The following is a 21,521-nucleotide window of genomic DNA, read 5'->3' as shown; positions in this document are numbered from 1 at the left end:
ATTTTTTTCCCTTCCCTCCCCTCCCCTCCCTCTCATGAGCTCTCATCATCTTATGATTACCCAGTGTTTCTTACTTTCTCTCTTTCCCTCTATCACTGTCTTATCATGCACCCTTTACTGCATGGGAAGCTGCTGTCAAACATTGCCTTCACCCAGCTCTGGAAATGATAAGCTAAAGGAGCTACATTCCCATTCCTGGCCTCACTTCACATTACTGCCCCTTTCAACTATAGTTAGTTCCTCAATTAGCTATGTTGTAACATCTCTGCTTATATTCTTGGCTGCTCCCTTCTTCTTCAGATCGTGAATTCATGACCAACTGATGTAGTTGACTTACCTTTAGGTGTGAGTTGTTGTATCAAGACTACCTATTTTCAATGTTGTATTCTCATGAAACACAATGAGATACTGACATTTGAGGGACTCATGGGAACTGACACCCACATGAACAGATCTCAGTTTGTGTTTAAGGCTCCCCCAAGGCATTCACCCACTGAGGGGTTTCCAGGCATCTTCCTCCTTCTCACCCCCTGCTCCTGCCTAATTAGGCACATTCACATGTTTGTAAATAGTATAATGACTCTATAGTGCAGTCACACTGTTTTAGATAGATTAAGCAAAGTGATTCTCTGTAACTTAACGAGACAGTAGTGTCCCTCAGAAGTTGACATCTGAACTTATGTGGAAAAATGTGCAATTGGAACATTTGCAGGGGCATATAGGTGCCAGTGTGGGCTTTACTGGAAAGCCTAATTCTCCCTCACAAACCTTAGATAGCCTCAGTGTTTCTTTAGTTTCTATTTCCGACCCTGTGGAGTCATTATTGCTCATGAGTGTTTTTTCTTCCATTGTTCTGGCATGTTCCCCTCCATCCCACAGCTATTTGGAAACTGCTGTTGTATCGAGCCTCAGTGCTAACAGCATTTAATAGCTGTCATTAGAAAGCAAGCTTCTGCTTACCAGTTGGCCTGCTGTGAATGGTATTGGGATGTTTCTTTCTTGGGAGTAGCCCCAATCCCTAATTGGCTTGAAAAATAATTGTTCATTTATTTTATTGTTAAGATATTCCCTTCTGGTTAAACTTTAGTAAGTTCGTGTTTCCATTATATTCACATTCAACATAGCTACAGTGTATTGGAAAAGGTTTGCTTACTTGCTGTCTACATAGCCTGCCCACTTGCATCATTGCTTACTGAGTAAATGTATAAATATCCATTAAGTACATTTAAAGCCGTGTGCTAAACATTCCACCTGTATCATCTCATTTAGGCCTTTCAGCAATCTTCCAGACTAGAGACTGTTGTTCTCATTCTACAGATGAGAAACCATGTTCATGACCATTGCCCAGGGTCCCAGCTCAGCAATCAGTAGGCATGGATGAACAACTACTGGGCATTCTAGAGAGCTGACGTTGAGCCTCACCACTGCTGCCCGTTGGCTCTGTGACCTTGAATGCTTCCAAAGGCTTTATCCACTATAGAGGGCCAACCTTCTATAGTGAGAAGGATCAGAATAAAAAATAAGGATTCATTTAATGGTACTTTCTACATATGTAATGTATTCTTTTTTCATGTATGTGGAGTTAATGTAGCATATTGAAGCAACAGCGTCTGAAAATGGCATGCAACACATACTACATGCTTTGCAATTAGCGTAGCATCGTTCAGTTGTGACTGTGGAATTTTGATACCTCAAGCTTGATGAACAGCTATTTTCTGTGGGTGTTATCAATTAATCTAGGTACTGAATTCTCTTCATTATCTCGTTCTTCATGTTAATTATACAGGATTTTCTTATACCTATTTATCAAGTCAATACAAGTATTTTTTTTTTTGGCCCACATGCCTTAAAATATAGACTATGTACAAATAGATTAACAATGCTGGGTTTAAATTTATGTTTGTGAAAATTTTCAGTCAGTAGCTTGACTTCCCTTATATCATTACCGTGGTATGAACTTACCTATCTTTATTTTGGGGTGTTTCTTTTTTAATCAAAAAATTACCATCTAAGATAATTAAATTATCTCTGGTTTTTGAGAGTGCACCTCTGGCATATCAAAACAGTATTATGAAAGCATGGAAAATTTGGACTCTTGTTGATATAAAGCAATAAATTTTGAGTTCTAGTTTTGAACTATTTTATCTGGCACCATAACAGATAAAAATTTAAATATGCACCATGGGGAGAGGAAACATAAGTGCATGAAATTTTAAATGACACTCTTCCCAAAAAATTTAAAAAGCAGTTCCACATTGCTATTTTAAAAGTAAAATGCAGAAGACAATATATAATAAATAGATAAAGAATGGTGATTGAATTTCATTTTGAGTTCTGAGGCGTCATCAATGAGGCAGTATGGGTTAATAATGTAATGTATATTCTTATTTATTCATTGCTAAATTTTAATTTTCTTAACATATTCTGGCTGTTTTTTGTTTTATGTTCTGTGTAAAAGCAAACAAAAACCAAGAGGTCTTATTTTAGTTGTTTGTTTTATTTAGCCAGTTGCTTTTGAGACTTTGTCAAATTTTTGATGGGCATCTTCCTGTTTTTTTATTTCAGGTTGAAGCCATCCTTGTCAATATTTTTGGTGGTATTGTCAACTGTGCCATCATTGCCAATGGGATCACTAAGGCCTGCCGTGAGCTTGAACTCAAGGTGCCTCTGGTAGTCCGACTTGAAGGTGACTTTTGCATATTTCATGTGCTCATATACCTCTTTCCAAGGTCAAGTGACCAACAGAATATGAAGAATGAGATATAGAAAAGAATTCATTACCTAGATTAGATTCACAAACTTCCTGATTTAAGTGGAAACACTGACTATGTATAAATAGGTTGACTTGATGGGTTTTAAGAACAGCTTTTCAGGAATGGCAGGTCTTAAGATTCTCTAAATTTTCTAAACTTACTCCAGAGTGGAACTCTTCCTTTTTTGGTGGGACTGGGGTTTGAACTCAGAGCGTCACACTTGCAAAGCAGGTACTGTACCACTTGAGGCACACCTCCAGTTCATTTTGCTCTTCTGGTTATTTTGGAGATGGAATCTCAGTGTCTGTTTGCCCCAGCTGGCCTTGAACCATGATCCTCCCTATCTAAGCTTCCCATGTAACTAAAATTAGGACTGTTGGTGTAAGACACTGACACCTAGCTAGAACCCCTTCTTTTATGAATCATTTTATGAAATATGTGTTATGGGGAAAACATTCAGAGAAATGTTCCAAGAATTATTCATCATGGGGGAAAGCAACAGTTCTTTTAAAAGGCCTTTTGGTCTCAGGACCCCTTTACTTTTTAAAATTGAGGAAGGCGCTAAAGAACTTTTGTTTATTTTGAGTTGTATCTGTCAATAATAATTCATTAATTTGTTTAATAAATAAATTTGGTAACATATTCCTTGGAATTTTGAAATATGTATTCATTTTTAAGTAACAAAACTTTATTTTTATATTTCATATTTTATACATAAAATAGTATATGTGCTGTATTCCCTCTGTACTCATGGGGAATATGTTCTAGTAGATACTTTAAACTATAGATATAAATAATCCTTATATATACTTTTTTATGCATACCTGTGATAAAAGTGACAAAAGATTAACAGTAATAGCTAGTAATAAAATAGAACAATTATAGCATTCTACTGTAATAAAAGTTTCTTTTATAAGAATCAAGGCAAATCATGTTTTCAGGATATGGTTAACCACAAGTAACCAATACTGTGGAAAGGGAAATCAGATAAGGAGAGATTATAGTGTTATATATTTTATGAAAAATAACTGCTTTTCAAAATTTTTAGTAAGAACAGTGGCATTGTTTTACAGTTTTGCATGTCCCTTTCCTGTCTAGCTTAATACCTACTTGTGTATTAACTCCATTTTAATGAATTGTTTTGGTTAAAAGTATATGAAGAAGTTCTGGCTGCACAGAGATAATGTATCTGGAGGAATTTTTTCTTTTGAGACAGACTCTCACTATGTAGCCCAGACAGGCCTTGAGCTTTCTGTGTGGTCCAGACTAGCCTGGAGCTCTTGATCTCCCTTCCTCAGTCTTCTCTGAAAGGATTAGAGGTGAGCACCACTATGCTCAGCTAGAAGGAGTTCTTAGTAATCTTTTCATCTAATTGTGAATTTTTTCTTTGGTACCATATCAATTCTAAAATTAAAAAAAAGTCTATAAGTAATAGTTTCTTTACTAAAGATTACTTTTAATGTGAAATCTGGAATCTCAATGAACTATTCATACTTTGTTACATTAAATTTCATTGCTGTGTCTTAAACATTAAATTGATTTTACCTGTGCATGACTCATAATATCATGCATTGATCATTTTTTAAAATTTTCAATTATGTAGATCCTCTAAAGGTTGACACATTTCAAAACACAATGGCAACAAATTCACATTTGTTAGTATCACCACCATTCTCATCAGAAAATTTCTGTAAGTATTGGGAAGCTGTCAAGTCCACAGTGGCAGATGAAAGTTTTCAAGAATTTGAGTTTTCAGTTTAAAGTACAAATTTTATCTTAAGCCATACAACTGTCAGTTGTTGTCCTTGAAGTGACAGACTCATTTCATTCACTTTTGTGAAAATATCTGGCAGAAAATCAAGTCTGAACAGCTATGGTGTGTCAGTTGTTCTAAGTACAGGTGATGTTACATGGAAAAGTAAGAAGGTGCACAGGGCTGTTTGTCACTGCAGCTGCCCTTCACGATGCAGCAGGAGTGCTTTTTGTGTACCTCCCATTTGGTCACTAAAAAGTACACAGGGATTGAGGTTTACATAACCAGTATCCTTTCTACCATTCACACTTGAAACTGGCAGTTTTTTACTGTGAGTATGGGTGGTAAGAACAATGAAGACCTGTGCAGTTGGTGCCGGATTCCGTGGTAATGTGACAGCAGTTTTACCCACCATTACCTTTGTCCCATCAGAACAACTGTCAACATAGTAGGAATTATTGCAATAGTAATATTTAACAATAATGACAGAGATTATTAGTAATTACTACCACTACTGTGGAAATTGGTTTTACTGTTTGGACCCTCTCATACACTTTGAGGAGCATGGTAATAGGGAAGCAAAGCCAGGCATTGAAATAAGAAAACTATCCAAAAATCCTATCCACATGGTCACCAAATTTAGTCTTCTATAACCAAGCAGCCCCACTGAGCTGATTTCTTCAGCTCAGTTTCCCCAGGTCCTGTGCTGATGTCCTCTTGCCAGGAGACCTTTGTCTCCATGAGATTAAGTCCAAGGGTACTTTGACCCTGCTTTGTGCTCTCCTTCCCACACAGGAGTCCAGAACACTGCAGCCTGCTTTTGTCTTTATTTCCTCCTTTTGTCATATCTCTTTCATCTCACTTTCTACAGCACTCCTTTCTCCTTCCCTGAGATTATCTCCCTAATAATCTTAGATATGCACAATATGGACTGGATACGAATAATGCTCACAAAAGAAAACTGAGAACAGCAGAAGCTCCAGATGGCAAAGTCCAATATGGACATTAAAACATATTAGTGAATTAAATCTTCTTAGATGTATAAATGCGACATAATTGACTTGAATAAAACTAATAAAATGCTAATAGTTGACAACACTACATTGAAAAGATGTCCAGGCATTAATGAGTTCATCAGTATTAGAATAATGCTGATTAGAATGTTGATATCAGACTGTTTTGGGGGGAGTGATAGTGATCTGTAACACTTAGGCTGTAATGAGTGTTTATTATAGTGGACTCATTTTTTTCTAGTGATACTCCCTGGGCCTACATTGTCAGCAGAGGCCAAAAATTAATAGTGTTTATACATTCCTAGGAATTTACCTCACTTTTAATTTTTCTTTTAAAAATAAAAAAGCACTTCTTTTATTTTCACACTATGCTTAGTTTTTTTGTTTTTATGGTACTGGGACTTGAACTCAGGGCCTACACCTTGAGCCACTCTGCCAGCCATTTTTTTGTGAAGGGTTTTTTCAAGATAGGGTCTCGCGAAACTATTTGCCTGGGCTGACTTCAAACCGTGATCCTCCTGATCTCTGCCTCCTGAGCAGCTAGGATTATAGGTGTGCACCAAATGCGTGGGGAGAATTCATATGGTGAAATATGTAAGACAATACATCCAAAATTATTTCCCTTAATCTCTGCTGGTTGTATCAGAGGTTCTGTCTGAGATACTAGGAAGGCACTTTGAAATTTCTAAGCTTGTTAGACAATCAGATGTGCATCTTTTAGGTAAATATTCTTCTAAGCTGTATGTCTCGTTTTTTTTTAATTAGTTGAGTAATATATTAGTAAATACCCAGTACAGATCATGGAGCTTTAAATGTCAAGGAAGAGGAGCAGAAATGTAAAAAAACAAGAAACAAAAACAAAAATTGACTGTACAAGACAACATGAAATATTAGTGAGTGTTTGCCTTACTTAGCACCTGCTTCTATTTTAGTAGCCATAGACATCAGGAAATTCCAGACAGCCACCAGCCTGGTTTGTTCAGTGTTTGGAAACATTGATGACCTTGCAATATCCTATATCCTGAGGAACTGAATATGATGACTCAGACTTTATATATAAAATATATCCCCTTTTAAGACTTAGTCATTTTTGCCTATTATAATTATAATAGATTTGCAGTTGTGAGTTAACAGAAAAAAATATATGTATGGAGAGTTTCCAAGTCAAGTCTGAAAAGATAAGTAAGATTTGAATCATTGGAGAGGAAGGAGGAAGGAGTTAGTAGAGGCTCATAAGGAGGTCATCTTCCATAACTGGAAGTTGGAACTGGCATCATGACAGTGGTAAACACTGAAACTCAGGACCCAGGTAGATTAGAAGGCTATCCTGGAGAGAGTAATGGCTTTGCAGTAATATGCATGGCTAAAATAGTAGAGTGAAAAAATCTAGTTATTAGCCAAGTCTACAACAGTAGGTAGAATTTAATATCCAGATAGAACTGCACTTAGAGGTTCAAGTGGAGGAGAAGCAAAAACAAAGAGGGAAAAGAAGATGAGAAAAAAAGAGGGGTGACTGAAAGTTTTCAATCTGAGGACCAGAATTATGTTTGCATAGTTGATGGGCATGGGAAAGTCAGGGTGGGAACTATAGGGAGAATTATAGTAGGGTGCAGTCTTCCCAGTGATATATGAAAATGAGGTATGGTAAAAAAATTTCACCAGCGTTTGAATTGAAATAATCCCCACTGTCACTAACATTGATTAAGTGCTTTCTAAGTTTCAGACACTCTGCCACATGTCTATTGAGTCTGAACAACTGTGGCATTTTTAATGATCAAGATAACAAACATTTCAAAAGCCAGATGGCATATTTGGTTAGTAGTGTGTTTCCTATAAATGAAGAAAATGGCCTCTCTTATTTGTTCCCTGGCTTGAAGAAAATCTAACATCTTTGCCTAAGTCTCACCCATTCACCATCCACATTTTAAAGACATTGTGTGGCCCACACACATGTATTAGAAATGTCCTGATGAGAAAAGTTTTAGTCAGTCAAGTCAGGCTTGATTTTGTAGACCAAATCTTTGTTCTCCGTATAATAATTACAAGCTGTTTCTACCAGTGGATAAGGAAGGGATTACTCTCCTCTTTGAAAATGTTAACTTCATAATTACATGTATTTACTTGCCTTATCAGAATAGACCTCACCAGCTGAGACGCGGGATTATTTTCATTTAAGGGACTTCTGGGGAATTGAACAACCTCATATTTGGGTGAAATTTAGCCTTTGTAGAGAGTTGTTTGTAGCATGAATAAAGAACAAGGTATCTGAAATGAGGGTTTTATTTCCTTTCTGAAATGTATATAGAATGATGCAAAAATTGCCTAGATGGCTATGGGCTTAGCCTAGTTCATGGTACTGTTGAGAAATGGACAGAAAATTATTGACAATATTCCATGTACAGATGTGTTCTAGCCAGAGCTTTAGATTTTGTTCAGGTGTTTTCATAGTTCTGTATCAGAACCTGTCAGCGTCTTCAGAGAAAATATTTTTGGGGATTTATTTTTCCTTATTCTTGTCCCACTTAAATCTTCAGCAAATTTCTCCATCTCCACTAAATATGCCTGTGGAGGAATCTGCTTTTCTCTCAGGTGCTTGTTATGATGCCAAATTGAGTTCATAAAAATAATAATAATAAGCCTAGGTAGATTGTAGATAGGATCCTACTTCTCTTAGGCAAGCCTTCTCAGTTTGACTTTTCCATCCAGAACCAAAAGGTTCATTTCAGCAACATAAACATTTTGTGTGTCTTTTGCCAAATATCTTTTTTATAAAAACAGGAATCCTGTCCCCTTCATTGTTATTTTCACAGTTTCTTGAAGTATTCCCTAAACTCCATGCAGTCATGAGAATGTAAGCATTTTCTGTGTATCTTACTTCATTGACAAGGAGCTGGCTCCTCCCCTCAGTGGACACTTCACAACCCTTGCTCCCTGAAATACTCACACATTGGAGCCCTGACTAGAGGAATGCAAGTCAGTCGTCCTTCTTAGCATGGGCACAGTGAGATTGTTCCATTGTACTTTGCTCTGCTGAAAGGGAGAAAGAAACCCATGAATATTAAAGTGGCAAGAAGACAGCCCTAGAGCTTTCAGCTGTGTCCATCAGCTTGACGGCCGTCCCTTCTCAAGTCTTCAGTTATGCCACAGTATAAGACCACGAGATGAGAGCAGGAATTTTGCCTTTGTCTCCTATCAAAAAGGCAGCCATGGTAGGTGGACTGTGGCTAACTAACTAGTTTGAAAATATTTTCATGGGGGATGTTGAAGCCATAAGTTTGCTGCTAAAACCCAAGATAAACAGAATACCAGGGCCCCTATGCAAGTGGTGGAGAGATGCACAGCAGAGCCAGGTCCCTGCTTTATCTGATGACATCCTCGGCCTCTGCACTCTACCAGGTTTCAGCAGTCTCTAGGTTGCTGGCTTCCAATGCATGCTTTATACCACTTTGCATTTTCATCTTTCTTCTCAAGCCCTGTCCTCTTGTGCAGTGAGCTGAGCCTGCTCCCCATTGTTAGCCCAGCCTTCTGAGTGCGTCTTTCCCTTCTCTCCACCTTTCAGTTCTGGTGCTGCTGTCTTCAGAGTCATGGCTCCTAGAGAAGCATCCTCTGTTCCTGTCAGTGCCTGCCTCTTTCCCTCTGGGTGTTTGACTCTCATTCTCCTTCCTCTTGCAATTCTCCAGGTCTGTGTTTTCTGTACGCTCCTCATTGACTGCTCTGTGCCTCACTACAGAGCTTCCTCTTCTCCATCTCCTCCCTGTTAGTGTTCCTCATGACGTGTTCTGTCTGGGACTCTTCTCATTACATAGTAACAGCTCTTGCCTCTCCTTCCTTTAATCACATGCATCCTTCCCCCTTCTTCCTACAGTCCCTCTTTCCTCATTCCTCCTGGTGTTTACCTCATCTTCTCCAGCCCTAAACCACTCCTGACTTTGGAGGGAAGCAAGCTTCAGAGCTTCTCCCTGGTCTCAATTGATAGACACAGCTTAATGCTTAAACTTTGCCACCTTTCATCTTCAGACCAGGCCTCCCAGGACCTAAAGTGTTAGGCAGACTAGGGAAAACTTTTATAGATCTAAAATTGTAAGTTTCAGGAGGATTAATCTGCTATATTTGACCCTTTAGTTTTCATTTCACCTCTACATACATGAGGTGAATAATTGGTATTTCTGCCACATTAAATATTGGCTCCCTGTACAAGAAAAGGCCTTCTAACTCACCTTAAGAAAGTAGTTGTCATAGTTATAGGGTTAGGATTTCTGAAAGGAAGATGACTTCTGCATTATGCAGTTTTTGTTTGATGTTTTTTGGTGGATGTGGCAGATATAATGAATCTCCTGAGTCTCTCTGACCACTGTCATACAAAGGAGGCTTACTGTAAGGCTGTAATGGCATTGAGCCTGGGAGCCTCCCAGTTATTCTCTCTAGCTCTTTCTCCTTAATGCTCTTTCTTGGTATCTCTGCCCTGGTGGCCTGTGGCCAAGGCCAGCCTGGCCTCTCTGTATTTGCAGAAGTCCAGATTCAACAGGTGGCTAGCCTGATTAGATTACCTAAAAGTCACCATTCCTATTGTCCCCAGCCATGTGTTAGGGCCCTGGAGGGACCCAACAGATTGTTCCCCATCATTTCTGATCCTGTTGAGAAATTTAAAAAACGACTAAGCAGATCAACTATCACCTTCATTATTGATCAAAAAGAAGTTGAAGGAGGCACCTTGCTGTGTACCCAGGGAGCTTCTTTACTCTGAACCCAGAGTTAGGAAGCTTCCCCACCTGATTAGAGGTACCACTAGACTTCTAACAGGCCTCCTACCTCTAGAGCACAATCCTGGGAAGCAGAGAATGACCTGGCCTTGCTCTGAGCAGCATAGGCCTGAAAGGAAGAGGCTGGCTGTCCATGCTAGGTGCTCCTGTCAGATCTTCTCCACCACCAATAGTAGGCAGAAAATGAGCCTGGAGTCATGTGCTAATTAATGACTATCCCTCTGTATGATATGAAACATCTCCCAATGCACAGCCTAAGCTATAGTCTGTCTCAGGAGAGGGCTATCTTTGGTTAGGGACCAAAGTCTAGGCGGGGATAGTCCCTTTAGGAACATCATGTGATATCATTTTCCCGAGCAACAGCTGTGGATGTGGTTGTTCTACTAAAGACTGATTTAAAATATGGCAGGTGTCAGAACTGTCATATCCCAAGTCCTGCCTTATAACATCAGAACTCCACTGTCTGTTCTCTGGGTATTGAATGAGTGACCTGTCAGTTCATTTCTTCATGCCTAGTTTCCTCATATAACACTTGAAAGTCATATTTGATCAGCCATTAAAGATGAAAGCACTTTGGTATCAGGGAGGAGACATTAAGATATGTTCAGTCTGTACTATTTTATAGGTGATAGATGTGTCTTGCCAATAAGATTCTTCCAGGGAGCTCCACCTTGAGGATATACATAAGCAGAGCTCCCTAAGCAGAAGGACGCTAAGACAGTGTTTTGGATCCAAGAGGATATAGCTTTCATCCCATACCACCTTTCATTTATTGGCAGTGGCTTCCTGAAGTGTGCCAACAAAGATTCTGAGGCTATATCCTAGCTTGGTAGAAAAGAGTTCCATAATCACGGCTGTCCATTACAAATGTCAGAAAGATTTGGGGCATTTGAGCCAAGGATTTGCCATCATTGATTTAAAGAAATCACACAGAAAATTTTCTTCCCTAGAAATACAGTGTCCACTGTTTCAGGAGTAGGATATAAAGTGAAGGTGGCAAACTTGGAAAGTACTAAATGAGGTTATTTCTTCCTTCAGTCACTGAGATAGACATTTGGACCTGCAAACTCCTTCCATAAAGAACCAGATCTTAGGCTTTGCGGGCCATCTATTCCCTGTTGTAATTACTCAGTTTTGCCATGGTTGTGCTGAAGCAGCCATAGACAGGACATAGAGGGATGAGTATGACTGTGCCATAATAAATCTTTTTTGCACACAGAAGGCAGTAGAAGAGATCTGTACCATGGGCCTTAGTTTGCAGATCCCAAGACCTAGAATTCTGGAAACTCTCTGTTAACCATTTCTAATTCTTGCCCTGTCCTCAGCTGTGAACTATCTCATGAGAGAAAAGTAAGAATTTGGCAGGCGATATTAAGCTCTCAGAATATAACTTTTTCCTCAAGGAAAATATTAGCAATGGGGTATACTAGTCATTTCCCCCACTAAAGTATAGAGTCACAAATAGTGATACAGTAATGAGACTTCTAAGGTGGTATATTAAATGGTTTCTGTGGCTGTAACAGAATATCTGTGGCTGGGTAATTTGTCAAGGAGAGAGTTTTATTTACCTCATAGTTGTAGAGTAGCTAGCATTTGCTCAGTTTGGGTGAGGGCCTGTGGTGGGATAGTATAACAAGGCAGGAGTACATGTGGAAGAGATGACATGGCAAGACAAGGAGCAAGAGATTAGGAGGACCCAGGCTTTCTCTTTTTTATGACAGCCTGTTCTCACAGGAACTAATCCAGTTCCAGGAGGCCTGTATTAATCCATTTACATGGTAGACTCCCATGGTCTCATTTCATTCCACTACATCTCACTTCTTAAAATTTTTACCAACTCACCACTACCACATCATGGACCAAAATTGCAGCACATGAACCTTTTCAGGGACACACTTGTACCACAACCACACCACAGCAGAAGTCAGTACTTCATACAGATGTCACACACCTCTGAAAATTCCTTAAATCACCCATAAATTAGAGTATGTATATATTGAAAGTCATAAGGAAGAGTCGAAGGCAGGAAAGTGCATTCGGAATTCAGGTTTATGAAATATTCCTTCTTTAAAAGATCTGTCCTGTCCCTAGCATGTGATGGGAAGAGAGTAGAGTTGGGAAGTGTTTTTGCTTACCAGGGAGTTGTTTCCTTCCCAGTTAACATTACCGATCACTTAACCTTGCTTTTCATTAATATATATGTTGCTTTTTTTTTTAATGAAAACTTAACAGTTGAAAGCAAAAGCATATATAAGTAGGATAAGCTGTCAGTGAACTTGATCCTGAACCTTACTTGTGTGATCATAAGTTCATACCCATCATTCTTTGAAATGCTGTAGAAAAGAACCTGCCATGAAGGGCTTCCTGCCACTGAGGCTAGTGACTCCTGCTGTGATCATATGAATAACATCCCATTCACACCCATGATGCAGGTGTCTTCTTCCCAGGGGAGAAGAAATCATGGAGGATCATATGGCTATGGTGCATCCCATAATGTCTTATGTGAGCTTTTAATTTTCATAAAATGCAGTAGATACTAGGCCCTTAGATAAAATACTCATCCACAGACAAATCTCAAGCCTCAAAATTCAATAACTTGACTTTCTCAAGTTATTTGGCTGCTTAGGAATACAACCCAGTATGAAATCTCAGCCTCATCAAATAAAAATAGGGCTGCATCATAGGGTCATTGTAAGGAGCAGATGAATTTTTAAATTACTTACAATAGCATTAGGCTCCATAAGTTAGTTATCCTCATTATTGTCTGAATTCTTATTAACTGGACCAAGATCATGAGTGTGGCCTCTGTTGGCTGCCAAGCAAGATGCTAGATGTTAGATGCAAGTCATCTCAAACAGGAGTTTTGCTTTTGACACTGAGCAAATTATTCCATTTCTAACAGAGTAACTAGACAAAGGAGATGTGATAAGTTGTCTAAATGCACAGTTATCAAGGAAACAGACCCCATATATCCGATTGTCACTCCACGGGAGAACAAGGAAGGAGGAGCAAGGGCACAGGAACAGTGAACGGTTGAGGAGGAATCTGCTGCTTGATGGAATTTGGTTTCTTGCCACTCTGAGGGAAAAAAAAAAAAAAAGCCTGAATTACTTAGAGCAGAGTTGAACTATTTTAGGTGCGATAGGCCATACTGTCTGTGTCACAGCTCTGAGCTCTGCCATTGTAGAGCACAAGCTGCCATCAACAATCTGTAAATGCATCAGTTTGGCTGTGTTCCACAAAAACTTTATTTATGGACACTGAAATTTGAATTTCATATAAGTTTCATGTACCATAAAATATTATTCTGATTTTTCCCTCCAACTACTTAAAAATGTGAAGATTATTCTTGGCTCAAAAGTGGTACACAAAGAGGTAGTGGGCTGGATTTGGCTCAAAAGCCAGAGTTTGCCCAACCCTGACTTAGAATACCAGAGTGAGTCAGACTTGGGGTAGCTTGCTGGTTGTTTGACCTGAGCATCCTTTAGTCTCTGAACTCAGTTCACTTCAGTAAAAACAAGACTTTTGTTCTAAAGAATCACACTGCTGTCGTGTGACTGCCCACAGGTGGACAGTCCTGGACTAGTCCTGGCCCAGTCTCTGACTTTCTGGGAGAAGTTGGGCAGGTTGCTGAGCCTCCCAGTGCCTCAGTTGCCTCATCTGTGAAATGAGGTAAATTTCTGTCAACTTTAGGGTTGCAATGAGAAGTAAGTTTTATGAACCCCTTAACTCATACATCTGGCAAACATTTATTGGACCTAATACTTACTCAGTAATGCCATTATGTCCTTTAAAAATAAAAACATCCCTGACTTTCTATTAAAATAACAATTCAAAACTACAGTTTTGGGTTAGGGCCATGGCTTAAGTGGTAGAGCTTCTGCCTAGCAAGCACAGGGTCCTTGTTTCAAACTTCAGGGGAAAAAAAAGACGGCTTCTACACGCTTATGTATTAGAGAATGGTTTCTTCACAGCCGTTGGGTAAAAAGCTGGCCCGCATAGGGGGAGGGATAGAGCTGCACCTTTTGACCAAAACCCTGTCATTTCTTTCCACTACTATTATCTTCTCTCACGTGATAAAAGCAAAGAACAAATTTTGATAAATTAACCTTGCAGGTCTGTTTACAGCTCTCCCACTCCACCCAGTGGCAGGAAGGCACTGGTAAAACATGAAGATGTAGAAAATTTTTAAAATTTTTAATAATAATTATTATTATTATTCATCATGTCCTCTAGCAGTGGAGTAAGATTTCATTTTAAATGAATTCTCCTTTGGTTATCTCTGGGTTGCCATTTTCACAGCCTGCAAATGGGTAGATAACCATTTAGCTGAGCAGCTCTCCACAAGAGGTATTAAGAAGTGCCAGAAGTCAGAGAGCACTGTGCTGATCAGTTATTGGTACAGGTGGTAATTAAAAGTGTTGTTCTACAGCCTCATTAAAAAGCAATGCAGCATTAATAAATATTAGAATATGTCAGTAGCACTATATAAATGTGGAAAAGAGATCAATTTCCTTTGTAATTGTGTGCACAGACATAAATACTTTCTTTGGAACACTTAATTCCATGTCTGACTTTAAAGAAGCTGTGATGGTTTCTACTTAGGCATAAAAGTCAGGGAAAGGGATTAATAGACGTGAGCCACTGGGTGAAGCAAGAAGAAGCTAACCTCAGTCACTCAAATAATATCACTAACAAAAGGAATCCACAAAACAGCAAGCATTTACCCAAGACTTCCTCTCTTCCCCTTTGCTTTCCCAATGACCTGATTTTAGTAGCTGCTGCTTTTCTTTGTAACCCTCTTCTGTGTGTACCCTCCCGAAACCCTTTCCAGCTGCTCCTTCAGTAGGAAGGAGGAAGGGTTAGTGGGCAGAAGGGCCAGGCTGTGGCTACAGTTATGCCATCCGATAAGAAATCAAAATACTCAGAATAGATGGCAACAAGACCAAAAAAGGGGCTGGTGTGGGGACACTGGCAAGCTTACTTGCTTCTTCACTCTCTGTGTTTGACTCTCTGTCTCCTTTATATGTCTGTCTTTCTCTGAGTTATTCCCCATGTCTTTATATCTCTCTCCTCCAACTCCCTTTCTTTCTCTTTTCCTCTTCTCTCTTCTTTTTCCCCTTCCTTCCTTCTCTCCTCCTCTTTTGTCTTCCTCTTCCTCTTTTTCTCTGGTTCCCTTGTCTGACCAAATCTTGAGCTTCCCTTTCTCTTGTTTCTCTCTGTCTCTCTCTGTCTCTCTCTCTCTCTCTCTCTCTCTCTCTCTCTCTCTCTCTCTCTCTCTCTGTCTCTCTCTCTCTCTCTGTCTCTCTCTCTCTCTCTCTCTCTCTCTCTCTCTCTCTCCCCCTTCTCCCCATCTTTGTCTTTCTTTTTGACTCTCTTGCCTCCATCTTTGACTTGCCCTGTCTCTCCACTTCACTCCCCCACCAAACACACACTATCTCTGTCTCTCTTCCTCTTTCCTGCCTCTGCATGGATACCTCTGTGTCTGTCTCCCTTCCACATGACAGATTTCCGTCTGGTGATAGTGCCTCTACCTATGACCATTTCTCATCACATTCCTATTCCTGAGCTTTATATGTAATGCTTGGAATCCCTTCACGTACTGCTTCATTTTGAGCATGCTAGTATATGCTTAATAATTAAGGCTGTAATTAAAGTGTAACAGCAAGTTAATTAAAATTCACTTTAGTGTATCCTGGAATTATGAAGCAATTAGGTATTTTGACACAGCACTAATGGAGCAGCTGGGAGGAGAAAAGAATGGGTTTTTCTGGGGAGCTTCTCTCTCCCATCTTCCCTGGCCATGCCTACTGGCCTAACCTTGGATCAAGGCCTTGCTTGCCTGAGGCATTTGAGCTACAGAGCTGGAGGAGAGGCAGAGTCTGGAGTCCTCACTGGAGGGCAGCCAGAGCACAGCCAGCTGCTCCAGGACTCTTTTTTTTTTGGAAAGGGGTTATAAACAAGGCCCTTAAGAACCTTCACAAACATCCCTTCCATGTCACGTCAGGGAGTTTGGTGTTTCTGTTTCAATCCTATAAGAAGGGTTGTTTGGAGGTATTGGGCCAGTGAGGTTATTTATCAGAGCAAGACCCATCCACACCTGTCCTCAAGCACTTTGTATTATGAATCTATCTGTGCTTACTCAGTCTGTCAGTGAGTATGTAGTCAGTCTGTGGCAAAACACCCCAGTGAGAGAGCCTAACAAAGTGAAGTGTACATGCATTTGCTTGGGCTGGGAGGAAAGTTACTAAACTATCCCAACAGAGCACCATCCAAGTTATGATTTGGAAAGTATTGGGTTCTCTGGAAACTTATTTTACAAGGGTGCTTAAGTTGGGGTTTTGGGAGGTGGCAACAAAAAAGTCCCCAAAGCCATGTAACACACAGCTGCTTAGGAATGGCTGGGGGTCAGACCAGTGGAGTGCCACAGACCTCTGTGTGAAGCTCGCACCATAAGCACATCTTACATTCATGAATGTCCAAATCCGTCCCTTTTCCCCCAACTTGAGAACAGTGGTTCTAAGTCAGATGCAGCAAAGGATGTTAATTAAGGAACTCAGTTATTTAAAAAGCCTATTTAAGTTAACTCAAAAAAGATCAAGCTAGGTGAGAGGCTAAGATGAGGAGAATCGTAGTTCAAGGCCAGCCTGGGCAAAAATGTTGGTGTGACCCCATCTCAACAGAAAAAATCTGTGCATGGTGACGCTTGCCCATCTCACAGCTACAGCAGAAAGTATAAAATAAGATTGCAGTTTGCCAGCCTGGTCAAAAATGAGACACTATCACTAGAAGAACCAAAGGAAAAAGGGCTAGAAGTGTGACTCAAGCAATAGTATGCCTGACTAGCAAGTATGAAGCCCTGAGTTCAAACCCCAGTACTGCCAAAAAAAATTTTTAAGAACCAAAAATGATCAAAAGCATGCATATGGAAGGGAACTCAGTCAAAACTGAATGAACAGTTAGTTCTCAGAATGAGTAGAACCATAAGAAAATAGCCCTAGGAAGAGCAGGGTGTGAGATGGAGTGGAGCCCAGGAGCAGTGTTCTAGGGGCTATGTGGAAGTCGTGGGAGCTTTGTGCTGAGGTTGAAGGGTACCCAAGAGAGAAAGCCAGAAGCTAGAAGGGCCTTTGTATCTTCACTTAGATTTCTGCCCTGGCACACGGGAGGACAGGTGAAGAGAAAAATCTAGTCCATGTCTCTGTTGAGGGAAGTAGAAATTTACACATTTAACTTTCATTCACCTTCTGGTCCAGAGACTGATTTGCTTCTGTGTCAGTCAGGACTTTTGCTTCATACTCTGTCATTACTCTGTGAAAACCATGCTTGAAGATTAATGTTTAAATCCCTTAGCCTCGTATCTAACACCTGCCATAGTCCAGCCCCTTGTCCTGCTTTTCAGCCTCTGGGACTCTGGCTAAAACCTTATCAAATGAAGTAAAATGCACAGTGAGATTGTATTAATGAAATGATAAACCTTTGCATCTATGTTAGTTATCAATCAATGTATGACAGATGATGCTAATAGTAAAAAGAACATTAGTGTCTCACATATGTGTGTTCAGAAATCCAGGTCCAGCTAAGCTGGGTCCTTTATCACACCCAAGGTCATTCACAAGGCAGTGGTTGAGATGTGTTGGGCAGGGCTACAGATGTCTCAGGACTTCCAAGCTTGCTGACATGGTTGTTGGCTATATGCCGTTCCCTATGTCCTCACTCCTCAGTCACTGTTGGCCTGAGTCTTCCTTCAGTTCCTTGCCAGGTGGATTTCTCCACAGGGCAGCCCACAGCATGGCAGTTTGCCAGACTGAACAAATGAAGAGGCAAAGGGAGCAACATGGAAGCCACAGGCTTTTGTAACCTAGTTTCAGAAGTTACATTCCATCACTTTTGCCATATTTTTACTTATCAGAAGCCAGACAATGGGTCCAGATACACCAAAGATTATGCAAGGATAGGGACACCAGGAAGCAGGATCTGTCAACTGCCATTTTGAGAGCCAACCACAACATTTACAAAGTAATGTGTTGTTCAAAGTAATACCAGCCCCTAAACGGCCGAGCAAGGATGAGATGCCAGGAGTTTGACATTGTAGAAACTTCTTTCTCATTTAGAAGGGTGAGTGGGTAGGTGCTCTGTTCCACAGATACTCCAGGCTCTTTAAAGAAGTCATTGCCATCTTCAAAAAAAAAAAAAAGTCTTCAGTGGTTGTCCCAGCTGACAACATTCTAGAAGGCAACAGGTAAAATAGAGAATGGAGAGTCATGCTGGAGATGTTTATGGACATGGTTTTGTATCCATTCACATTCTTTTGACCAGAGCTCTGTCATGCAATCCTACTTAGATGCAAGAGGGCATGGATGACAATTTCTTTCTAGGCAGAGATTTCCTGCAGCAGCACCACACTCTAGCTGAGGAGCAGGAATCTAGGGACATCCCCACCAGGTCTGCCACCAGTACATTGCCATTGACAAAATGCTTTCTCACATATTATTTCCTTTGATTCTCATTATAGCTATGCTGTCAGCTATACTATCTTCATCTCACAAACTTGGAAGTGGGCCGGCATATTGTGTAGAACCTTCAGGGTGTGTGCCCGCAGAGAACACTCATGTCCCATCTCTACCACTTCTCACCTGTGACCGTGCAGGAGTTACTTCACCCCTCTGTGCCTCAGTTGCCTTGTCTATAAAATAGGGGAAATAGGACTTACTCATAGTTGTTGTGAAGATTTCGTATGCCGTATGTAAGTTGCTTAACATTATGTCTGACCCTTGTTAGCGTGTGGTGAACATTCTGAGGAAGGTGATGAACGTGGTCAGCCATCACGGAGATAAAGAAGTTGAGGCTCCAAACCTTAAGTGATTTACCAAAAACTGCACAGTGCATAAATGGCAGGGGTTGAGTGTTTTAGGTCACACCTTACCACTTTTTTGGGTGGTTCCTTCTTGGAGGTGCCTTTCACCAGGTTCCAGTTTGAAGCATTTGCAAACAAGGGTTGTCAGAAGACATGATGCCCAGTGTCCCCTTTCTAGCTGCTCTGCTGGACCCAGAGTCCCAGCAGCCAAGGCTACCTCACCTTCACAGTCCAGCTGCTTCTAACTCAGTCTTTGTCTTGGTATAGGAAACACGTTGACCAGACATTTTTAGTTGCACTCTGTGTAATAAAGCAAGTTCTCCCCTGTATTTCAAGACCCTATCTGAAAAATAAACTAGAACAAAAAGGGCTGGAGATGTGGCTCAAGTGATAGAACATTTGCCTAGAGAGCACAAGGTCCTGAGTTTGAACCCCAGTACACAGGCAGGGGGAAAAAATTATGTTTAATTCATCTCCTGATAAAAAGCTGTCGACAGCTTAGTCTGCACATCCTCATGGTACTCCAGGGGCCACTCCATTCCCGCACCCGAATGTATCATTCTCCTGCATCTTTTTCCTACTTTTCTTTCAGTTCCACACTCTTAGTATTCAACCAAAGATCAGGTCAGCTCAAAAGACCTTCCTCCGTCAAACTTGCTGAACAAGTGGTTGTTAGCATTTTTTGTGTAGTCTTAAAGGAATCTCATTTCCCTTTTCTTAAGTGCCAGAGAAAATTCAGACATTGTGCTTATAATGCCAAGTTAATTGATGTGAAAAGAAGGAAAAAAATTGTCATTTGCGCATATCTAAAAAGCCAGGTCTACATCATCAAAAGTTGAAACTGTGTTATAATTAAATTGTGTTCATGTCAAATGAGACCTGGCATTGTGTGATTTCAGTTTGTGCAACCTAACCAGGTGCCACCTATGGTTTCATTTAGTGATCGTCATCATTCCCCCTTCTAGGAACCAATGTCCAGGAAGCTCAGAATATCCTCAGTAACAGCGGACTCCCTATTACCTCAGCGGTGGACCTAGAGGATGCAGCCAAGAAAGTTGTGGCCAGCGTGGCAAAGAAGTGATGCTTCATCTTGGTCTCTGTGAAAAGGGATGGTTCTCTCATCACTGTGAAGAAATAGTGATCTCTCTGGGAAAAGGAGAGGGAACACACAAGAATCACTGTATGAAAAATCTTAAATCTGCATTTCCTCAAATAAGATACCTAGACCTCCTAAATCTTAAGTTCACTTATACAGTCTTTATCAAAATAATGTCTCACAGTTTCATACTTTTGTCATAGCAAGTCTGCTCAGTGGTCAGGACTAGCAACATTGGAGAGTAGTCTATATAGCCAAATAGTGTGTGTACGTACAGGATTGGAAGCTAGGCCCTGGCTCAGTCACAAGAAATTTGGTGGACACTTAATCCTTTATCATAGGAAAATCACAGGCCATAAAAAAAAATACATTATATTTAATGTATTAATTACCAAAAGGGTACCGTTAAAGCATTTGAGCAAGAAGCTGTTACACACAGAGCAGTTTCTACAAGTTCCTAATTACAACACACTTAGATGATCCCTGAATATTCTAAAATGTATCTTACAGTGGAACTTTCACATTAATATATCATGCATGTATTTTGCCATTTGCCTTAATACTGAATATACTATTTACCTCACATTAAATTTAAAGCCCAAAGCCTTATATGTGACTTTGAAGTACAAAGTTCCATCTTAGTGTCAAAACTGATGCATACTGATTGTTACGGAAATCTCTGCAGTTGAGTTATTACATCTCATGAGGAGATATCACTGAAGGATCAGACTGTTCAGTCAGAATCTTTTCTCTCCACATAGTAGAAAGATAGAAAATGTGGCTTTTTTCCATGATACCCATTTTTGTGGTGATATTTTTTAAATTATATTTTTGTTTGAATTTCAGTAAATTTTATCTGTATACAAATTTAAATAAAATTTTATGTTTTATAAGCTCTAAGATACGTGTCCATTTCTCATTGTAATCAGATTTGTTCCTCAAACCGTTTTTCTTTTAAGACACTGGCCTTTGCCTTACACATAGCTCTAAAATTAGAAAACCTCAGTGTCTCAGAATATTCCTTTCCTACTCAGCCATTTCTATTGTAGAAGATGATTTGGTGAAGGAATAAAAATTATGTACAAAGCACTGCCCAGGAGGATATCTCAGGTCTGCAAATACCAATGGAAATATAGTAGGTGTGAGCTCTGTCCATGTAACAGGCCCATGCATCTCCATTGATAACTTCCCTTTCAATGCACAAATGCATACTTATCATACTCCTTATTTTATTTAACATAATTACATTGATGTCATAAATTTTACATATGGACAAAGTTAAAAAGTCTTTA

At 39.9% G+C, this 21,521-nt stretch overlaps 1 protein-coding gene across 1 annotated transcript in view; it reads left to right on the top strand.

The window, feature by feature from the left end:
- The window catches only part of Suclg2 (succinate-CoA ligase GDP-forming subunit beta), a 244,423-nt gene extending 223,294 nt beyond the window's left edge, over positions 1–21,129 (top strand). The window contains exons 10-11 of the mRNA XM_020185303.2: positions 2,566–2,686; positions 20,099–21,129. Coding sequence (XP_020040892.1) covers positions 2,566–2,686; positions 20,099–20,214 — 237 coding nt within the window. The 3' untranslated portion in view covers positions 20,215–21,129. The remainder of the gene's footprint in view (positions 1–2,565; positions 2,687–20,098) is intronic.
- Positions 21,130–21,521: the final 392 nt, after the last annotated feature.

Source organism: Castor canadensis, chromosome 10 (assembly GCF_047511655.1).
Source record: "Castor canadensis chromosome 10, mCasCan1.hap1v2, whole genome shotgun sequence".
In the NCBI taxonomy this organism is placed as follows: Eukaryota; Metazoa; Chordata; class Mammalia; order Rodentia; family Castoridae; genus Castor; species Castor canadensis.
The sequence above is the reverse complement of the archived record's forward strand: the minus strand, read 5'-3'. Positions and strand labels throughout refer to the sequence as shown.